Source organism: Neofelis nebulosa, chromosome 17 (genome assembly GCF_028018385.1).
Source record: "Neofelis nebulosa isolate mNeoNeb1 chromosome 17, mNeoNeb1.pri, whole genome shotgun sequence".
NCBI classification, from domain to species: Eukaryota; Metazoa; Chordata; class Mammalia; order Carnivora; family Felidae; genus Neofelis; species Neofelis nebulosa.
This window is the reverse complement of record NC_080798.1, coordinates 14,832,906-14,853,493: the sequence shown is the minus strand read 5'-3', so window position 1 is coordinate 14,853,493 and position 20,588 is coordinate 14,832,906. Positions and strand designations below refer to the sequence as shown.

At 54.1% G+C, this 20,588-nt stretch overlaps 1 protein-coding gene across 1 annotated transcript in view; it reads right to left on the bottom strand.

Annotated features, from left to right (window-relative positions):
- Positions 1-4,068: 4,068 nt before the first annotated feature.
- FCGBP (Fc gamma binding protein) overlaps positions 4,069-20,588 on the bottom strand; it is a 40,078-nt gene continuing 23,558 nt past the window's right edge. The window contains exons 10-20 of the mRNA XM_058706509.1: positions 19,967-20,108; positions 18,390-18,727; positions 16,802-17,375; positions 15,829-16,445; positions 14,842-15,385; positions 13,246-13,817; positions 12,348-12,921; positions 11,200-11,399; positions 7,785-8,168; positions 4,369-4,637; positions 4,069-4,244 (exon numbers count right to left, since the gene is read on the bottom strand). Of these exons, the coding sequence (XP_058562492.1) occupies positions 4,235-4,244; positions 4,369-4,637; positions 7,785-8,168; positions 11,200-11,399; positions 12,348-12,921; positions 13,246-13,817; positions 14,842-15,385; positions 15,829-16,445; positions 16,802-17,375; positions 18,390-18,727; positions 19,967-20,108 (4,224 nt within the window). The 3' untranslated portion in view covers positions 4,069-4,234. The remainder of the gene's footprint in view (positions 4,245-4,368; positions 4,638-7,784; positions 8,169-11,199; positions 11,400-12,347; positions 12,922-13,245; positions 13,818-14,841; positions 15,386-15,828; positions 16,446-16,801; positions 17,376-18,389; positions 18,728-19,966; positions 20,109-20,588) is intronic.

Below are 20,588 nucleotides of genomic sequence, written 5' to 3'. Positions count from 1 at the left end.
CCCTCGGGGCCCCAGCCGGGGCCGGGGCCGGGGCGCGCGCTGTGGGCGGGGCTTCGCCAGCCTCTCAGGGCCCCGCCTTGTCGGTGGCTTAACGCGCGGCTTGTTGAGAGATCGCTTCCTTGAATGCGCTTCTTGCTTCTTCTTAACCCACCCCACCTCCAATCCCGTAATCAGGGCTAACCCCAGGCTTTGCCCTCTGTCCCTCTTCTCTATTTCCAATTAACTCCCTAAGGATCCTTCTACACCCAAAAGCCTTCCCTGACCTATATCCACCCCTAAGAACAGGGACCATACTGGGCTCCCGTTCATGCGCTGGTAAAAGCATTTAGGCACTGTTGTAGGCACTGAATACAGCAATGAACAAAACATACAAATCCCCACCCTCCTGGAGTTCATCTTCTAGTGGGAGTTATTAGAAGGCAGTAAGTGCTTTGGAGAAAATAACAGAAGGGAAGGAAAATAGAACTGTGGTGGGGGGGGCGGTGACATTTCTTAATCAGTGGTCAAGGAATGCATCAGGTGATTTGAGCAAAGAGCTTAAAGGTGAGGAGTGAGGCATGCACCTACGTGGGGGGAAAAGAATTCTAGGTAGAGAGGATTATAGGTGCAAAGGCCCTGAGGCAGGAAGGGCATGGAGGGTTGGAGACGCAGAGAGGGGTGTGATTGGGGCAGAGTTAGCAGGGAGAGTGGAAGGAGAGGAGAGCAGGGAGGTAACATGGGAAGTTGCGCTGGGCCTTCTGTGCCATGACGAGGACTTTGCCCTTTACTCGGAGTGAGATGGAGCTATGGAAGTTTCCTGAACGGAGAAGGGATGTGATCTGACAGGGGATCACAGTGCATGTGGGAAACAGTGTGGAAGTAGCCATGAGAGCAGGAAGACCAAGGAGGGGCCTAAGGCAGTGGATCAGGCAGCAGATGAGGATAGACGACGTCAGGGTGCAGGCAGAGGAAGGAGTGAGGAGTGAGCAGAGTCTATGTAAGCGTGGGGGAATTTTGTGCTTTGTAATTTAATGATGTTAATATTCATCCCGCAAAGCCAAACAAGTGCTACTATGAGAAATTACTAAAAACCTGCAGGAGAATGCACCGGTCTGTTCCATTCATTGCTGTATCGCTCTGTGCCTAGAACTGGGCCTGGCACAGAGAAGGTCCTCCGTAAATGTTACCAAGTGAATGAAAAAACCCATGCTGTTTTTGCGTTCTATGTGCGGGGTGTTCCAGCCACACAGAAGCATTTCTGAAAATCTGTTTAAATATTAAGATGGAGAACCTGCTAAGTTCATTCGGGATTTCTGGAGGCTGTGTAATAATCAGATGGCTCCAGTTGGGGATCATGTCACCTACTTCTTATGGATTTTTACTATTTCCCTTCCAATTAACAGGATCTTTTTTTAAAGGACGAAAATACTGAGAGGACAGGGCAGATTTAGGGTTGCCAGCCCTATTTTCTGGAATCCTGGCACCATCTCCTGGCTCTGAGGTGTTTCACCTGCCAGCTTGCTCCGCAGACCTGAAATTGGCAATACCGGTGAGTAGTCAGTGGGCGCCTTCTGGTCTGGTGCCGGGGACACAATGGTGGCTGCAAGAGTCCCAGGCCCCGCCCTCTTGGAGCAGACAGGTGCCCTGACAGTGTCAGCCCAGAGTGGTCGGGGCCAGGATGGGGACAGTACAGAACACCCGGGGCTGAGAAGGGGGGAGCACCGAGGGCTTTCCCCAGTTTTCTCCTATGCCCAACTCCCTCTGAACCTACCTTTTAGCTTCCTGCTCTGACCACAACACAGTTCTGCCTGGAAGGCATGCCTTCCGTCCAGCCCTTCCAGGAAGGGGCTGTTTTCTTCAACTCAGCCCTCAAGCCACCAGGCCTGCAGATGGGGTGAGACCCTCCTAGCTCCTCATTGCCTAGCTCCCAGAACTCCAGAATAAACTCTCCTCTGCATCTTCCTACCGTGTCCTCTCTGCCTCCTCCCTAAGCCTCTGACTTTGAAGTCTGTGCACCCACACGGTAGCCCCAGCTCCCATTCCTGTCGCCTGTTCTCCAAAGTCACCGTGGCTCACCTCATAACTTTCGCTCTGGGCCTGCTGTCAATCAGGCTCCTCTTACCGTGATTCTTGGTGGTTTCAACTGTTCTGGCCCCTCAGTGCCTTGACCTTCTCTCCTCTAGTGATCTTGTCCTCCACCCAACCCTTCCTTCCCATGCTCACACCCCAGGTGGGGTGGGGACACAGTGGTGACTGTGGCAGCCCAGAGGTCCTAGCCCAGTGGGGGAGAAAGACCCCTCCCCAGAGAGCGATACCCCCGCCCAAACCGCAGCCCCTTCAGAATCCAGTTCCATGCGTCTCAGTGTCTGCCCATCGCGTCAGGTCTCTCCAACTCACGCCCTCTAAAACTACTGTTCCAATGACCCTTCAGCCATCAATCCGTGAAACTAACCTCTTCCCTGTCCCTCACCCCCTTCATGATCACACCATTCCCACCGCCCAGGATGATTCCTCATCCATCCTTACTACCACTCCGTGGCTCATACCCTCACGCTTTGTACTTGTTTCTTTTTTCTTTTTCTTTTTCTTTTTTTTTTTTTTTACCCAACTGAGCCTACCCTCTCTCTCCTCTGCACTTGCATCCTGGCAGCTGAATGTGGATAGAGAAAAACCCGCACTCTGGCTGGCTGGTCTCACTTTGGATTCATGATGACAAACCCAAGTGGGCCCTAATACTGCCCAGCCAATCCTACCACGTGCCCTGAATCCATTCATTCTCCCATTTTCTTTCTTTCTTTCTTTCTTTCTTTCTTTCTTTCTTTCTTTCTTTCTTTCTTTCTTTCTTTCTTTCTTTCTTTCTCTTTCTTTCTTTCTTTCTTTCTTTCTTTCTTTCTTTCTTTCTTTCTTTCTCTTTCTTTCTTTCCTTCCTTCCTTCCTTCTCTCTTTCTTTTTCTTTTTTTAAATATTTATTTATTTGTTTTTGAGGGAGAGAGAGCGAGCGTGCGAGCATGACTGGGGGAGGGCAGAGAGAGAGGAAGACAGAGAGAATCCCAAGCAGGCTCCGCACTGTCAGGGCACAGCCTGACATGGGGCTGGAACCCACAAATCGTGAGATCACGACCTGAGCCGAGATCGTAGAGACCGATGCTTCACTAACTGAGCCACCCAGACGCCCCTCCCATTTTCTTATTTTCCCTATTAGTAGTATCGGCAACATGTTAATTTTTAAATGATATGTCAAAGCATAATTTACATATCATAAAATCCGTAAGTATATGTATCGTTCAGTGAATTTTAGGAAATTTATGTAATTGTACAACCATCACCTGACCCAGTTTCAGAATACTTCCGTCTTCCCGTTTCCTACAGATGGAATCACACAATGATGGGCATTTGAGTTGTTTCCAGTTTTTGGTTATTACGAATAATGCCGCTAGGTACATTCAGGTACAGATAGTTGTGTGGAAATATGCTTGCTTTTTTTTTTTTTTTTTTGGTAAAGAGTTCTAGGAGTCAAGTGACTGAGTCCTATTGTAAGAGTATGCTTACCTTTGAAAGGACCTATTTTATTAAAAAATTTTTTTTAATGTTTTATTTTTTTGAGAGACAGCGAGAGATAGAGAGCAAACAGGGGAGGACCAGAAAGAGAGGGAAACACAAAATCCAAAGCAGGCTCCAGGCTCCAAGCTGTCAGCACAGAGCCTGATGCGAGGCTCAGACTCACAGACCACGAGATCATGACCTGAGCTGAAAGTCGGACGCTTAACTGATTGAGCCTCCCAGGAGCCCCTGTCTTTCCCTTTTTGACCCTTCCCTCCATCCAATTGTTCATCTTCTCTTCATCCACTCTTTTAATCATCCATTTCCTCCTCTTCCCATTTCTCGACCCCTCATTCACCCATTCATGTCCCCTTCCTCCCTCCCTCCCTTCCCCCTCCTTTTCACCCATCCACCCATCCATCCATCCATCCACCCATCCTTTCACCCCCCAATAAATATTCATTGTGTGCCAGATGCCCCAGGCATCTGACAGCTGCTGTGCAAGAAGGAGAGTCATGGAGGAGAAGGCATAAGGCACACACATCAGCATGCAGGTTAGCCCAAGATATTTATTCAGTGCTTTCACAGTTGGCCTCAGTGGCTCATCAAAGGGGTAGAACAGGGTAGGGGCACACAGGGACACTGTGCACTCTCCAGTTATTTCAGTCTCCAGGAGGGTCAGGTCCTGAAGTGCTCATTCCTGGTGGATGGCTGATCAGCTGTGACTGTAAAAGACAGACTCTTAGCACTTCCTCTTGCAGACTGAGCACCTACCCCGACCTTCTGCTTCCCACGAGGGCCCCAGTGCCCCTGCCCCAAGTGGCCTGGCTTCCATGCTACATCCCTCACCATGCGGAGAAGTCCTGCGCTCTCCAGCTCTCCAATGTTGTCTTCTGGGAGTCATGCCCATCATTGGTCTGGTCCCCGTCAAAGTTTCCGCAGGCCCCACACAGCTTCCCAGCATGGTCACTGCTGACCATCACGGCCAGCTGCCCGTTGGTGCCAAGCCACACCTGGACCCCTGCCTTCTGCTGGACTAGCACAGAGCCATCGGGGTTCTGACGCACGGACACAGATGTTAATACCTCAGCTGGGAGAGCCACTTGGAGACCATTGACCTGGTGGTGGTTGAGGAAAACACAGAGTGTTACCAGGATGGAGACTCCAAGCAAGACAAGAAGTTCAAGGAGCAAAAAAAGAGACGCAAGTGCTGAAAGCAATGAAGATGTGGATGGATGCACTGAATGGAGAGATGCATACACAGCTAGCTGGGGATTTGGGCAGAGGTTCAAAGGACAGAGGACAGGTGGACAAAGAGACGCATCAGTGGATAAATGGTCATGCACAAAGCATTCTAAGGGAAGCCAGGATGGTGGGGAGCACTTTATACCAGACAGATAAATACATGATCAAACCCCAGCATCATCCTGTTCTACTTTTCAAAATAAAAGAAGCTTTAAGCATGTCCTGTAAGTTATTGGTTCTCTAACAAAAGCAATTGCATGACTTAATTTTTCAATGCTGATGTCTAAAGACAAATAACGACCTGGAAAGTATCACAGTTATGTGAGAAAATTCCTGTTTCTCTATCATAAGCTGTGGACTCAGTAACCTTGGTAACCCTATCTGAGTTTTTCCTTTAAATAACTGTTGTCTCTTTTCACTGATGAATTAATCCTTATAAAGTTAGACGCTCTGGAAAACCTTCTTTGAAAGAAAAGTTCTTTTTTTCTAAATGTTTTGGGTCTGGGTCTTCCTCTGGCAGATGATTGGAAAGATAGGTAGATATACCTGGATGGATGGATAGGTAGATGGATGGATGGATGGATGGATGGATGGATGGATGGATGGATGGATGAATGTGTGGATGGATGGATGCGTGGATGGATGGATGGATGGATGGATGGATGGATGGATGGATGGACGGATGTGTGGATGGATGGATGGATGTGTGGATGGATGGATGGATGGATGTGTGCATGGATGGATGGATGGATGGATGTGTGGATGTATGGATGGATGGATGGATGGATGGATGGATGGATGACTGGATGTATGGATGTATGGATGGATGTGTGGATGGATGGATGGATGGATGTGTGGATGGATGGATGGATGGATGGATGGATGGATGGATGGATGGATGTGTGGATGGATGGATGGATGGATGGATGGATGGATGGATGGATGGATGTGTGGATGGATGGATGGATGGATGGATGTGTGGATGGATGGATGGATGTGTGGATGGATGGATGGATGTGTGGATGGATGGATGGATGGATGGCTAGAAGATAGGAAAGAACATCTGTGTCACTCGGCACCTAGCCTGTTGTAGAGGGAACAGGGCCGAATGTATTCACAAAACCAAATTTTTCCTGGGAATCATCTGCTGGGGACAAAGTGGTGATCAAGACAGATGGGACCATTGTCCACCTGTGGATTATATTCTAGTGATGGAGAAAGGCAATAAACACAAATAATGGATAACTTCAGATATCGAGAAGTATGTTGAAGGAAGTAAGAGAGGGTAATAGCATTGAGACTGGGATGGAGAGGGAGAGCTTCTGTAGCTGGTCAGAAAAGGCCTTACTGTAGAAGGAGTACTGGAACTGAGACCTGGAGGGTGAGAGGAGTCAATGCATACAATCTGGGCAAAGAGCCCTGTAGCGGCGGGAATAGCCAATGTGAAGTCCCAAGGCGGGAACAAGCTTGGTCTGCTGTACAAATAGCAGAAAGGCCAGTGTGGCCAATCATTAGCATGGCTAATGAGGGAAGGAATTACAGGAAGTGGGGCTGGAGGCCAGCAGGAGTCAGATCACACAAAGCCTTGTAGGCCAAGGAAGGCAGGTGGCTTGAGTTTGGAATGCTGCTCTGGGAAGCCACCGTAGAGTTCTACCCCTGATCTGATTCACATTTCTAGAGCATCTGTCTGCCATATAGAGAACTGTTTCTTGATAGAGGGGCAAGGGAAGGTCAGGGGTAGGTGTCTGTTAACCTGAATTATGGATCAGGCAGATGGCCAGAGAAAAGGAATAATTGGTCCTGATTACCCTAAAGAGAGAACTCAAGCCTCCCTGCTTCCAGCAGGGCTGAGTCTTGGACCATCTCCGTGTGTTGGTGGGAGGACACAGACCATGCACTGAGGGAGGCGTGCATGGATCATGGCTGTATCTCTCCCCTGAATCCAGAGAACCCCGGTGGATGTCTCTGCAATCAACAAACAGGTCATGGAAATAGGGACGTGCTCCTCTAGGGACTTTAGTGTGGCCTGACATCCATGCTTGGGTCAGGGTCTCTGTCACGTGGGCCATGAATGATTAGACCGTAAGCCGGCATCAGCTCTGTTTGGCCAAACAGATCCTCTCTCAGAAATTTGAAATTGGTGTCATGAGAGCTATGGAGTTTGGTAAATGCAAGGCAGCTCTAAGTGAGAGGAAGTCAAGGGGCAGAAGGGAGGGGGCAACGGGGCTGGAGCAGACTCCTGGAGGCAAACAATGACAGGCCTGAGGGGGTCCCGAAGAGCAAGATGAAGGGCAGGTGAGGGAAGGATCAGTGGCCCAGTTTTGTCAGAGTCCAGAGCAAGTTCCCACTGAGCACCTGGAAACCATCTTGGTCCCTTGTAGCCACGGTTACCACCAGCATCTTGTTCCCATCAAAGTCGTTGGGAACAGAGCCCGGTGCTGATGGGTTCAAAACTGGTGGGATCCCAGGCACTGTCTGAATTACTTAAATAAATGATTTCACCTTCTTAGGCCCTTGTTTATCCTCTGTGTTAAATGTCGATAATAGCAGTCCCTGTCTTGCGGGTATGTTGTGGGGAACCACAGAGAATGAAATGGATTTGGTGAACAGCAAGTCTAAAAGACAGAGGCATAAATCCAGATAATACTGCCAGGGCACCTGGATCCAGCCACTCCTGAGGCTCTCCCCCTGGATTTTCCAGTTATGTGGGCTAGTAAATTCCTTTTTGCGCAAGGCAATCTGAATTCCTTTTCTGTTACTTGCAACCAATAGAGTTTCAATGAACACTATTATCAAAACTACTAATTCGCTTGAGCGTGTTTTTGCTCCTCGAGAACTCAGCCAGAACAGAGGGACTAGGTTTGAAATACTGAGACCAACACAAATCCAGAGACTAAACTGCGGAGATCTGGACAAAGAAAATGCAAGACAGATGGGCAGCCAGGACTGTGGGGACACTGCAACAGGAAGAACAAAAACCCAGGGGAGACAGTCCCCCGCCCCCTCATGCCCCGGCTTACCCACACGCCCTTCTTTGGGCTCACAGTCACGAGCCCATCCTGGAAGAAGATGTGAGCCTGGCCCACAGTTTCAACTCCGCCACGGCAAATCTGGACATCAGCGACCACACGGTACCAGGGGATGGTTTTCTGCAGTCCCGGGCAGCGGTAAGACATGTCATAGATGCCAGGGGAGGTGACTGCTCTGCGGAGCCCATCAAAGGTGGTGAGGTTGGAACCCACCAAGAGGGAACAGAGACCTTGGGGGACCCAGCAGTCCCGGGCCTCAGCCTGGACTTCACATATGCGGCCTGGCGGGCAGCTGGATGCCTGGCACGTCAGGCCGGTGCTCGAGGAGCAGGAACAGCGCTTGCTGCAGTCTGAGCTCAGCAGTGAGGAGTTCACCTGTGCACAGAGAGAGGGGCCAGGTTACTGCGGTGTGATGGATCGGAACCTCCGACACAATCCTCCAGCCCTCTGGACCCATGCAGAATGATTTTGCAGCAACTTCCTTTAAGAGATGAAATTTACGGGGCGCCTGGGTGGCTCAGTTGGTTAAATGTCTGACTTCAGCCCAGGTCATGATCTCACAGTTCGTGAATTCAAGCCCCACATTGGGCTCTGTGCTGACAGCTCAGAGCCTGGACCCTGCTTCAGATTCTGGGTCTCCCTCTCTCTCTCTGCCCCTCTCCGGCTCGTGCTCTCTCTCTCTCTCTCACTCAAAAAAAAAATTAAAAAAAAAAAAGACAAGAGATGAAATTTACTTCCCCTTCCCCCACGAATCTGGGCTCACCTTACAACTATACTTTGGTTATTATAATGCAGCAGAAGCAATGCTTGTACCAAATTCAAGCTTGCACCTCAGGGACCTTACAGCTTTCTCTCTCTCTTTCTTGGAACCCTGCCCAGCCACCATAGGAATAAGCATGGGCTAGTCTGCTGGAGGATGAGACCCCATGGGAGAGAGACAATGATCCCAGCTGATGCCACTGTACTCCAGCTGGCTCTCAGCTGACCCACCTTCTCTATGTTCACTACCTGATGACCTCATCAGATTTCATAAAAACCGAAAGCAACGTCTGATCCTCATTTGGACTCTGGCGCAGGGGAGCAGGTAGTCGTTGTAGAGGACATTATGAGGACAACCAGTAAAATTCAAATACAATCTTTTAGAGTATTGCATCAGTGTTCATTTCCTGATTTGGAAGTTAATCCCATCATAACCCTGTAAATGAACTTCCATCTTGGGGAGTGCATGCTAAAGTACTTAGGGGCGAAGGGACACTGGGTCAGCATCATACTCTCAAATGCTTCAGAAGAAATGTGCATATAAACTTACACAGAGAGGTTGCGAAAGCAAACGTGTCAAAAGGTCAGCAAGAAACTTAAACAACAGGTATCTAGGAGTGCTTTGTACGATTCTTGCAAGTTTTCTTAAGTTTGGATTCTTTAAAAATAAAAGTCTGGGTGGCTCAGTCGGTAAGCATCTGACTTTGGCTCAGGTCATGATCTCACAGTTCATGAGTTTGAGTCTCACATCAGGTGAGCTCGTGCCCCACTTCAGGTGAGCTTGAGCCCTGCTTTGGGTAAAACATGAGCCCTGGGTGAGCCAGGCTTCTCTTTCTCTCTCTCTCTCTCTCTGTATCTGTCTCTCTCTCTCTCTCTCTCTCTCTCCCTCCGACTCTCTGCCCCTCCTGGGATTCTCCCTTCTCTCTCTCTCCATCCCTTGCTCACTTGCACACTCTCTCAAATAAATTAAATAAATAAATAAATAAATAAATAAATAAATAAATAAATGTCTGAAAACATTAAAAGAACAGATGTAACAAAAGAGATAAATACCATCTCTCTACGGATGGCTCCCCAGCCCAGACTTCTCTGGTGAATGCCAGACTCACGAATCTAGGAAACCTGGCACAGGCAGAGCTGTCAGGGCTGGGATGGGGGAAGCACAGGGGTAACCCAGCCTAGGGGATCAGGGAGGGCTTCCTGGAGGCAGTGAGACCTGGAGGAAGGAGAAGTTTGGCATGTCCTTCCCCAGAAGGCTTGAACTTCCAGGCCTTCTAGCCTATCTTACCGCCATTAATAAAATGGGGATGAGCGAGTATGGAATGTGGTCATTCATCTTTCCTTTATTTGGTAAATAGGCTTGTGAGGGGGCAGGGTGCCTGGTAGTTCAGAAGGTGGGTCCAGGCTGCTGGGGTGTCAATCCCAGCACCCCCGCTTGCTAACGGACAGCCTTGGGCTGACTTCTCTTTGTTGCGATAGTGCCTGGTGCATGAGATCATTAAATGAATTCGGGGCGCCTGGGAGGCTCAGTTGGTTAAGCGTCTGATTTCGGCTCAGGTCATGATCTCACGGTTTGTGGGTTTGAGCCCCGCATTGGGCTCTGTACTGTGAGCGCAGAGCCTGCTTCGGATCCTCTGCCCACCCCACCCCACCCCCCACTGCCTCTGCCCTTCCCCTGCTTGTGCTTGCTCTCTCTGTTCTCAAAAATAAATATTAAAAAAAAAGGATCATTCAATGAATTAATATCTGTTACAAACTTGGCGCACAGCAAGAGCTCAGAAAACATCAAGCACAAAAATCAATCAAATTTTCAACTTCTATCATGAAACGATTGCCAGCCTCACTACCTACTGCACCATGTGTATGTTGCTGGCATTTGTACCGTATGATGAAGGTGGAGGCTGAGGCCCGGTGCCCGGCAGGGACCTTTCAGGCACAATGACACCGGATCCTCAGATACCCATGGTGCATGGATGATGATTAACCCCGTGTTCTAGATGAAGAAAGGCTCAGATGAGGGGACTGTAGGAGGCGGGGTAACAGCCCCCCAAATATAACAGGTTTCAATTCCTGGGACCAGTCAATGTTACCTTACGTGAAAAAAGGGGTGTTTGCAGATGTGAGAAATTAAGGATCTTGAGATGGACAGACTGCCCTGGGTTATCTGGGTGGGCCTTAAATGCAATCACATGTATCCTTATAAGAGGGAGGTTTTGTGACACACACAAGGAGGCAAGGAGGAGGGGAAATGGGACACAGAGGCAGAAATTGGGGTCAGGTGGCCACAAGACAAGAAAGGCCTGCAGCCACCAAAAATGGGGGGAGGAAAGGAGTGGATTCCCTCCTGGGGCCTCTGGAGGGAGTGCTGTCCTGCCCGCACCTCGATTTTGCCCCAGTGACCCTGATTTCTGACGCTGGCCTCCAGAACTGTGAGAGAGAAAATTTCCCTGGTTTGAAGCCACCAAGGTTGCTTGCGGACCTTTGTCTCAGCAGCCTCAGGAAACTAAGACACTTTACCAGCATTGAGTCACCCCACTGGAAAATGGAGGTGGCTTCTCTGTCCCCATCCTTGAGGGGGTCGGCAGAGAAGCTCTGAGTCTCCCTCGGGCTCCTCTACCCTCCCTGCCCACCTCCAGCCCGGGCTCACCGGCAAGTAGTGGCCGTCATGGGTGCAGCCGCAGTCCTGCACGGGGACGCAGGTGCCCTGCGAGAGCAGGAAGCGGTCGTCACACTCGCAGCCCTCAAAGCAGCGGCTGGTGCAGCCCGTGAGGCCGGAGAGAGCGGCACAGGAGCCCTGGCAGGAGCGCGTGCAGGTGGAGTAGTGGCTGTGGGCAGGGCACTGGAGCGCTGCGGAGGGAGGAGAGAGGGCGGGGTCAGGCCTGTGGGTGTCGGGCCCTGCCCTTGGCATCCCACATACAGGATCTGGGCTGGCATGCTGGGGACACCAGCTATGAAGACAGTCTCATGCCCTGCCCCATGGAGCTCATATCAGTGGAAAAGATAGTCCCAGTGCAGTGTGTGATCAGGGCTGCAGGCGGAGGCGTGGACAGAAAGGTCAGGGCCCGGATGAGGCCAAAACAGGGAGTTGTGGGGACCCCCCTGGGCTCTGCCTGAGCAATCGATGGATGGTGCGGCTGTCCGGAGATGCAGACTTGGGGTCAGAGAATCGGAGGGTCAGGTTTGGGGTGAGATGCTGATGTCATATGGGAACACAGCAGGTGTGAGGGACCCGAAGGACACCCAGGGGAAAGTGTCCAGGAAACCACTGGACCCCCGAGCCTGGCAGTCAGGAGAGAGGTCAGGGCCGAAGACAGTGTCCCCTGTCAGTACTGAGGACAAATCTAAGGCCACAGGGGTGGATGACGGCCCCCGATATGGGTGCTGTCCTGCGGAGAATGAAGGAGACACAGCCCTGCCCTGGGAGTTTGAAGCAAATGTACCCCCATCCTGGGGGGCCCAGGTGAGTCACAGACTCAGGCTGTATTATGTGAGCTACTGGTCTGTCTGACCACCCCTCCCAGGGCCCCACAGAAAGGGTTCAGGATGAGTCCTGAGAAAGAGCTCTGTCTGTGGTTTCAGGAGCGTGGGCCCCTGCAGGGAGCCTGAGAAAGAGTCAGCGGGGCAGGGGGGGAGCAGACAGGGAGTGCTGTGGGAGAAGCTGGGGGCGGGGGGTGTGGGAGGGGCATGCTTCAAGAGGGAGGCCCTGCTCCTGAGAGGCAGACAGGACAGGAGCAGGTCAGGAGGAGTCCCTGAGCCTGGTCTGGAGTCTTCCGAGGGGCTCCCCTGGACACTTACGGCAGAAGCTGTCTGTCCTCCAGGGTTTCACGGCCCCACCGGACGCCTGGCAGTCCGCCATGTAAGCGGCCAGGCTGCGGCAGAGGAAGGTGGTGTTGCCTTTGTGGACACACAGGTCGTACACGCACTGGCGGAAGTACTCAGAGGGGTTCAGCACTGCGTGGCAGCCCGCGAAAGGGCCCTGGGGGTCCCGGACCCGACCGCAGGCCTGGATGTTCTCATAGGGCGCCGTCTCCTCCGCTGAGCACACGGGGCAGCCGCCCGGCCCACAGCCCTCGCCACAGCCCTGGGAGGAGCTGGGCGCCCGCCACCCGGCTCCAAAGGCGTCCACGCTGGGGGCCACGGCACCACTGGGCAGGACAAAGTCGTCGCTCCAGTTGCCGTTGAAGTTCCCACAGAGGCCACAGAGCCGGCCATGGAAGGGGCTGGGGATAGATATGAGGACATGGGCATCGCCGTCAAAGAGAAGCCGCAGTCCCTTGGTTGTCTGCAGAACCATGTTCCGGCCCTCAGCGGTCACCCGCACACGACCTACAGCCACAGGCAGGGCCACAGCCTCGCCATCCACGGTGACCTAGGTAGAAAGGCCACGGGGGGGTCAGGGACTCACAGTACCACAGGTGAGACAGACCCCTCAGACTCTTGGCGTGGAGCTATGTCCCTCTCAGGCCCTTTGGGGTTGTACCATGTCCTTGGACTGCCCAAGGGTGGGACTGTGTCACCTCCAGACCTCCAGATCTGTGTCACCCTTAGTCCCCTTGGACTGGGGTCATATCTCCCTCAAGCCCTCAGGGTGGGCCCTGTCCCACTCAGAACCTGCCTCCCCGCCCCCCCCCCCCCCAGAGTGGGGCCACGTCCCCTTCAGACCCCCAGGGTAAGGCCACGTCCGCTTACTTACCCTCAGCCCCCGTGCCAGTACCACCACCTGGCCAGCCACAGTAACCACCAGCTGTTGGGGATCTCCAGCCGCGTTCTTCTCAAGCACAATGACAAAGTCCTCGTCCCCAGGCTGTGGGCGGCAGACTTGGGCCAAGATGTAGGAGCAGGAGCCGTGCAGGTCATAAACACGCCCATCAAGGGTGACATAGTGGATGCCACCGTTGGCCAGGCAGCGGCCACAGCCTGTAGGGTGACAGGCCTGGACACCGTCCTCCACTCGGCACTCCTCGTAGGGTCCGCAGGCCGCGCCCTGCTGGCAAGTGACTTGGCCACCCGGCCCGCACTCGCAGCGCCGCTCACACTCAGGGCCTGGGTAGAAGGACTCGCCCAGAGGGTAGTAGCGGCCCTCGTGGAGGCATCCGCACTGGCCCACAGGCACACAGGTGTCACCACTGAGCACGAAGCCGGCATCACAGACGCAGCCCTCCCGGCAGGTGTGCACGCAGCCGTCGGGCACAGAGAGGCTTGGGCAGCTCACGGGGCAGGAGTCACCGCAGAGCTTGTAGTGGCTGTGGGGAGGGCACTGGAGGGCTGTGGGGACAAAAGGGGAATGAGCCAGGAGGGCAGAGGGAGGGCTCCGGGGCGGGGGGGGGAGGGTGACAGAGTGGGAGAACCGGCCCAGGGGAATCTGCATGTTCTGCCTGAGAATATTTCATGAGCGAATCCATCCAGGGATCTGAGCAGAGTGTCTGATCCAGTATATCTAACTGGGGGATTCGGTGTGGGACGTGGAGACCAAGTCTCTCTGACCACGTCGTGGGTCGGCCTGATCAAAAATTTCTATAGATGAAGTGAATTTGACCACCTACATCTGACCAAGATATGTGGGATTGGAACCAAACGTGTGGGTATCTTGGGGGGTGGCTCTGACCGGGCTGCGGGACCAAATGTATCCCGTATCTCTGGTGTGAATACACCTGACTGTGGATGTCTGGCCTGGAGCCTCTGATGGAGTGTCTCGGACAAGGTTGGTGTCAGTGGGACTCTGACCACGTATATCTGATTGGGTGAAGCTGACAGGATAAATCTGACCAAATGTGCCTGAGGGGGGAATTGCCCTGGACTCTCTGACCGTGAGCCTGTGGATATCTACCTGGGGCTCTGTCAGGGTCACGATTCTACCTGGGAGTATCTGCCCGAGTGTCTCTAACCGGAAGGGTCCCTGGCTGAGGTTATCAGACCAATTCTATCTGACCTTGTGGATTTCAGTGTTTGAAACAGGGTAGGTGCATCTGACCAGGTGTAACTCTCTAGGTCTCTCTGACCAAGGGCACCTCGCTGAATAGCTGTCTGTGACAGGATCAACCACTCCAGTCTATCTGACTAGGATATCTGAGCACACGAATCCCGGAGAGGATCCAGCACCTAGGGTTTCTGACCAGGTGTGCCTGAGTGTCTGCCATTGCAGTATGTGACCTGGTGCATTTCCGTGGGTAAATGCCACGGCGTACTTTTGACAGGACCCACGGAGGAGAAGACTCTTGTCTAAGAGCCGTGTGAAGAGGGCAGGCGGGAAGACGCCCACTGTGTGGACCACGCGTGGATCCGTACTCACGACAGAAATCCGGCCGCCTCCACTCGCCGAGCGTGGCCCCTGCGGCCTGGCAGGCTGCCACGTAGGCCTCCACGGCAGGGCAGAGGCCTCCCGGATGGCCCTGGGCTTGGCAGGCATCCAGCAAGCAGGCCTTGAAGTAGTGCTCCGGTGGCAAGAGTCGGTGGCAGGGCGCCAACGGGCCGTCGGGGGCCGAAATCACGCCGCAAGCGTCTGGGCCGCCGAAGGGCTCCTGCTGCTCGGGCGTGCACTGGGGCGGGCACGGCCCGGGCACGCACTCCCCGCAGCCCTCCGCGCCGCCCACCTGCCAGCCTGCGGGGTTCCCGCCCACAGCCTGCAGGTCGTCGGCTGGGTCCCGGTTGTAGTTCCCGCACAGGCCACAAAGGGCGCCCGCGTACGCCGCCGGCACGCGCAGGCGCACGAAGCTGTTCCCGTCGAAAGCCAGAGAGAGCCCGGTGGCGGCGGTCACCACCACGTCGGCGCCACTCAGGTAAGCGCGCAGGCGCGAGTCCAGCTGATAGGGCAGTGCTACGAGCTCGCCGTCCACCTGTGGGTACCGGGTAGGGGTGGGGGTCGTGAACGGCGCGGGCACCGGTTCGAATTTTGACTCCACTACCTACGGGGGGTGGGGGGGGTGGGGTGGGGAATGGGGTGGAACCCTGAGTGAGTGATCTACACTGTGTGATAATAAGGATGGTAGTAGGAGGAGGAGGAGCCTCTATAGACACGATGCCACTGCCTCCTCACAGGACCCTCTGAGGCAGGTACTATTATTAGACCCATTTTATAGTGGAGTAAACTAAGGTTAAACTAAAAGAATAAACTAACTTTATTAGTTTAAATGGGGAAGACCTGCTGCTCCAAGGCCTATACTCTGAACCCCCTCCCCCCATCACGTCCCACTAACCTGTGAAAGGTAATCAGGGGAATGGCAGACCCCTCACTGTCCCAGACAACCCCAGGGCTCGTCTCTGGCCCCAGACCCCTCACCTGCAGCTGTCGGGGCCAGCGGGCACTGAGGGTCAGTCTGTGGTTGTACATGTGCAGGGTGACGCTGCGAGTGTAGCTGACGGCCTGGCTGCCCCGGTGCTCATTGACTACGGTGACCGTGAAGTTCTCGACACCCTTGGGTGGTGCAGAGCAAGGCGCACTCAGCAGGTACTCGCAGGTGCCTTGGAAGTCGAATCGGTGCCCATCCAGGGTGATGTAATGGGGGTCACCCCAGGCCTGACACTGAGCTGTGCTGACAGGGTGGCAGCCGTGCTGGCCAGAGGGCAGCAGGGCACATTCTTCACCCGGCCCACACTTGGCAGGCTTGCAGACCAATGAGCCACCCCCAGGCCCGCAGTGGCACCTCTGGGAGCAGGTGGCATCGGCCCAGAACTCACTGCCAGCTTCGTGGTAGGTGCCGTTGGCCCAGCAGCCACAGCCACCGTCCAGGGGAACGCAACGGTCAGCACTCAACACGAAGTCCGGATCACACTGGCAGCCTTCGGCACAGGGGCCCTCACATGGCGTTGGGGTCGTGGGGGGTGCGGGGGACGGGCAGCTGGCTGGGCAGGGTGGGCCACAGAGCTCGTAGTGGCTGTTCTCGGGGCAGGACATCTCTATAGGAGTGGATGGAGGAGTGGGAGGGAGAGAAAGAGAGAAAGTGCTGTCAGGGGGTGGGGTCAGAGGAAGGGGAGGAGACAGAGGCAGAGAGAGACAAAGAGGGACAGACGGAGGGACTGAGAGAAACAGCAAGAGGCACCGACAGACAGAGAGAGGGACACAGAGGAAGACTCGAACGGAGACCAGGAGAGACGGCATGAGAAACGGAGAGACAGAGAGACAATCAAAGGGAGACACAGAGATAAGCGCCAAGAGACTGAGAGGCAAAAACAGAGAGAAACAGACACAAAGATCCAGAAAGACTGGGACCCCCTCCCCCCTCAGCTCCTGCTCTGCTCCCCCGGACACTCACCACAGCCGGCCTGCTCCCTCCAGTCCTTAATGACGATCCCGGCGGCCTGGCAGGCAGCAGCATAGGCGGCCAGGGCCTGGCAGAGGATGTCATGGGCCCCACCGCCTAGACAGACATCCAGAATGCAGCCCTTGAAGAAGCTGTCAGGAGCCACTTGGGCATGGCAGGCAGCAAAGGGGCCTCCCGCGCCAGGGGCCAGGGGCCCACAGAAGCCAGGGCCCTTGTACTCCTCCAGCTGGTCCCCAGAGCACGTTGGACAGGACCCCTGACACTCATCCCAGCACAGCGGGTCCCAGCCTGGAGCTCGCCAGCTGCCGCCCCAGACCGGTATGGAGGGGGCCACGGTGCCATTCGGGAAGACCCGGTCGTTGCTGGGGTTGCGGTCCATATTCCCGCAGAGCCCACACACGGCGCCGTGATAGCTACTAGGCAGCGTCACCTCCACTCGCCAGTCCCAGTCATAGGTGACCTGAAGCCCGAAGTCGGCTGCCAGCACCGCTTTCGACGCGCCCTGGGTCACTGAGAGCCGTCCTTCGGCCACAGAGAGAGGCAGCGCTGTCAGCACACCGTTCACCTGGGGGTTGAGGGGGGAAGGAGGCAAACAGAGCCCACTGGAGGCGGGGAGGCTCCAGCTCTGGCCCCCTGCCTCCCTCCCTCACGGCGCCGTGGCTGAGAGCTGCCAAGGCCTTCCTCACGAGCCACGGGTGTAGGTCACTTGACGTTGTGGGCATTGCTAAAACCCTGCTCTGCTGCTTTTTCTGGGTCTCCCTATCTCCATCTCCCTCCCTTCCTCTCTCTCTGTTGTCTCTCCCTCTCTCTACATCTACACCTATTTCTCTTTCTGGATCTCTCTTTCTCTGAGTTTCTTTCTTACTCTGTATCTCTTGTTCTCTCTGGGTCTCCCTTCCCTCTCTGTGTCTCTCTCACATGTGCACTGACTCTCTCTGCATCTCTGTGTGTGTACGCTTTCTCTTTCCTGTGCATCTCCGAGTGTCTGGACATCTCTTCGGCACACTCACCATCATTTATTGAGCGCCTACCCTGTTCCATACCTCTCTCTCTCCCTGTGAACGGCCATTAATCTCCAATTCCATTGCCATGGGCAAGAAGGGTGGCCCGTCTCCCCCCACCGCCTCCCCTCTCTCCCTCATCTCCTTGAATTTCACTCCACGTTGGAGGCTCTGGGCCGCTCCCTTATTCCCTCACAAACATTCATGGCCTCTCACCCGGGTCAGACCGTCAGCTGAGCACTTATCATGTGCCATTGGATCCCCCTGTCACAGGTGAGGAAACTGAGGACCACCAGGAAAAGTCACTTGCCCAACATCACACGGCTCATAGGGAGAGACTGGATTCAAGCCTAGGTCTCTAAAAAGGCTAATGCTGAAGTCCTACATCAAAACCCTTAGCAAAGGGCTAGACTCCTTTAATACCCCACAGAGAGGTGATGTTTGCGGTTGTTATTGTTGCTTTTTGCTGTCCTTTTGTTTCAGGCCTAGGTGAAGAGAGAGCCCTCAGCTCCTAACTGTGGCTGGCAGGACCCCTCTCCCCAACTAGGGGGCTCAAGAGACCATCCTGCAGGACTTACCCGGACTTTGCCGATCTCGCCTTTGTGGATGGAGATGTTGACGCTGAGGGCAGACACGGTGACGAGCCTCACAAAGGACACAGCAGGGTTGCCCCGGTTCTCATTCTTGGTAGTGACGGTGAAGGGGGTCAGGCCCTGGGCGCTGACCCCTGGGCAGCCAGCGGCCGCCAGCACATAGTCGCAGGTGCCCTGGAAGTCGAAGTCCCAGCCATCGAAGGAGTGGTAGTGCGGGTCGCCCCACAGCCAGCACGTGGCCTCGTAGTTGGGTACACACACACCCTGTCCATCCTTCTCCTGGCACGTCTCCTGTGGCCGACAGGTCACACCGTGACACGGGTCTGGAGACAGGGAGAGAGGAACTTGTGGGGCTGCCCAGCACAGGCCGGCTGCTCCCCAGCCTCAGCCCTGGTCTGCCCCAGGGATTCTGCCCCGGGGCTAAGGGCTCCTGAAGGTGAGGACAGACACCAGGGGCTTCCCATCTGAGACCAAGCCCTGGGGATCCCCCATGTTTGAAATCCAGGCCCTGTGGTGGACTGTGTCTAAGACCCCATCAAAGGCTCCCACATCCAAGGCCAAGGCCCTGCAGTTTGCTGTCTGAGACCCACGCCCCGAGTACCTGACTGCCAAGACCTAAACTCTAGGGTCCCTACATCAGAACCCAGCCCCGGGGGTCCCAGTATCTGTGATGCCAGCCCTGAGGGCATCCATGAGGGCATCCACAGCCCCAGAGTTTTCCATGTTCAAGACCTGGGTCCCTATTATCCTGTCCAGTGGCACCAAGGGTCTCAGTTCTAGAGGCCCCATTCTTTTATCTATTTATAAGGAGTTATTCTCTGTCCTTCACCCTAAGAAACCAGTCCTGGGGGGGCAGCTCTGTGACTTAGACTTAATCTGGGGGGGGGGCATGTCTGAGATTGTTTCCCTATAAATCCCGATCCTCTTCTGGAGGGGGGTCCTGTATCTAAGACCCCAGCCTTCGTGGGGTCTCTACCTGAGACCTCAGGACTATGCTTTCTGTCTCTGTCCCTGGGGGTCCTGATTTCCCCTACCGTGAAGGGGAGATGGTGTTAGAAGCCCTGAGCCTAATCCTGCATACCAGTGGTCAGTAAACTATGGCATAGCCAGCTGCCTGTTTTTATAAATACCAGAGGGTTTTATTGGAGCCTCACCCCCTCACTTACATAGCCTACGACTGATTTCCTGCCACAGTGGCAGAGTTGGGTAGTTATGACTGAGACTATAAGGCCTGCAAGTTCAAATATTTACCATCTGTCCCTTTAGGGAAAAAGTTTGCGTGTCCTTGCCTTATGCCAAGGGTCTCTGACATCTGCCCTAGGGAACCTAGCCCTGAGGGTCCCCAAAGCCTGCATTCTACCATAAGGTAGAACTCCACCTCCCAGCCTGGAGGGCCTGTGCCCCTAGCCTTGGGAATCCCAACCCTGGGGGCCCCAGATTGGAGACCTCAATCCTTAGTCCTTTGTGCCACCCACTGTGAAAATCTAGGTTCACACCTCCCGCTGCTCCAGAGTCCCCATCCTCTGTTCCCAGCCCCACGGGGCCCAGCCCCAGCCCAGCACCTTTGGTGACGCAGCTCAGGACACCTCCTGCGGGCTCGCACACCTGCCCTGGCTTGCAGCTGTGGGCCTGGCATTCCAGGCCTTTTCCGGCGTGGCACACACACTGTTGCTGGCACCTGTCGATGAGGACCACCTGGTTCGGCTGTGAGGACAGAGGACACGGCCATTAGGGTGGGAGCTGAACTGGCATCTCCAGTGTCCCGGGGACAGAGGGTCCAGAGGACATCAAGGGAACATCTTTCAGCAGAGTGGCCCCTTGTCTGTGCAACTAGGGCACCACATGGCCTTGGGGTCCAATTCATTCATTCACTCACTCACTCACTCACTCACTCACTCGTTTTTCCAAAATATCCACTTAATGTCTGCTGTATATGAGAAACGGTGTAACATGAATTAAGAGCAAAGGCCCTGGAGCAAATTGCCTGGGTCTGAAGCCTCATTCTGCTATTTCCAAATTGTATCACTGTGCAAATTGCTTAACCTTTTATGCCTCAGTTTCTTCATCTGTAAGCAGTCGATAATCATAGCACCTAACTATGGTAGTATAACTTGGTTAATACATATAAGGTACAGGGGAAATGAAAAGGGAGTTCCTTTATTATTATTATTTTTTACTTTGAGA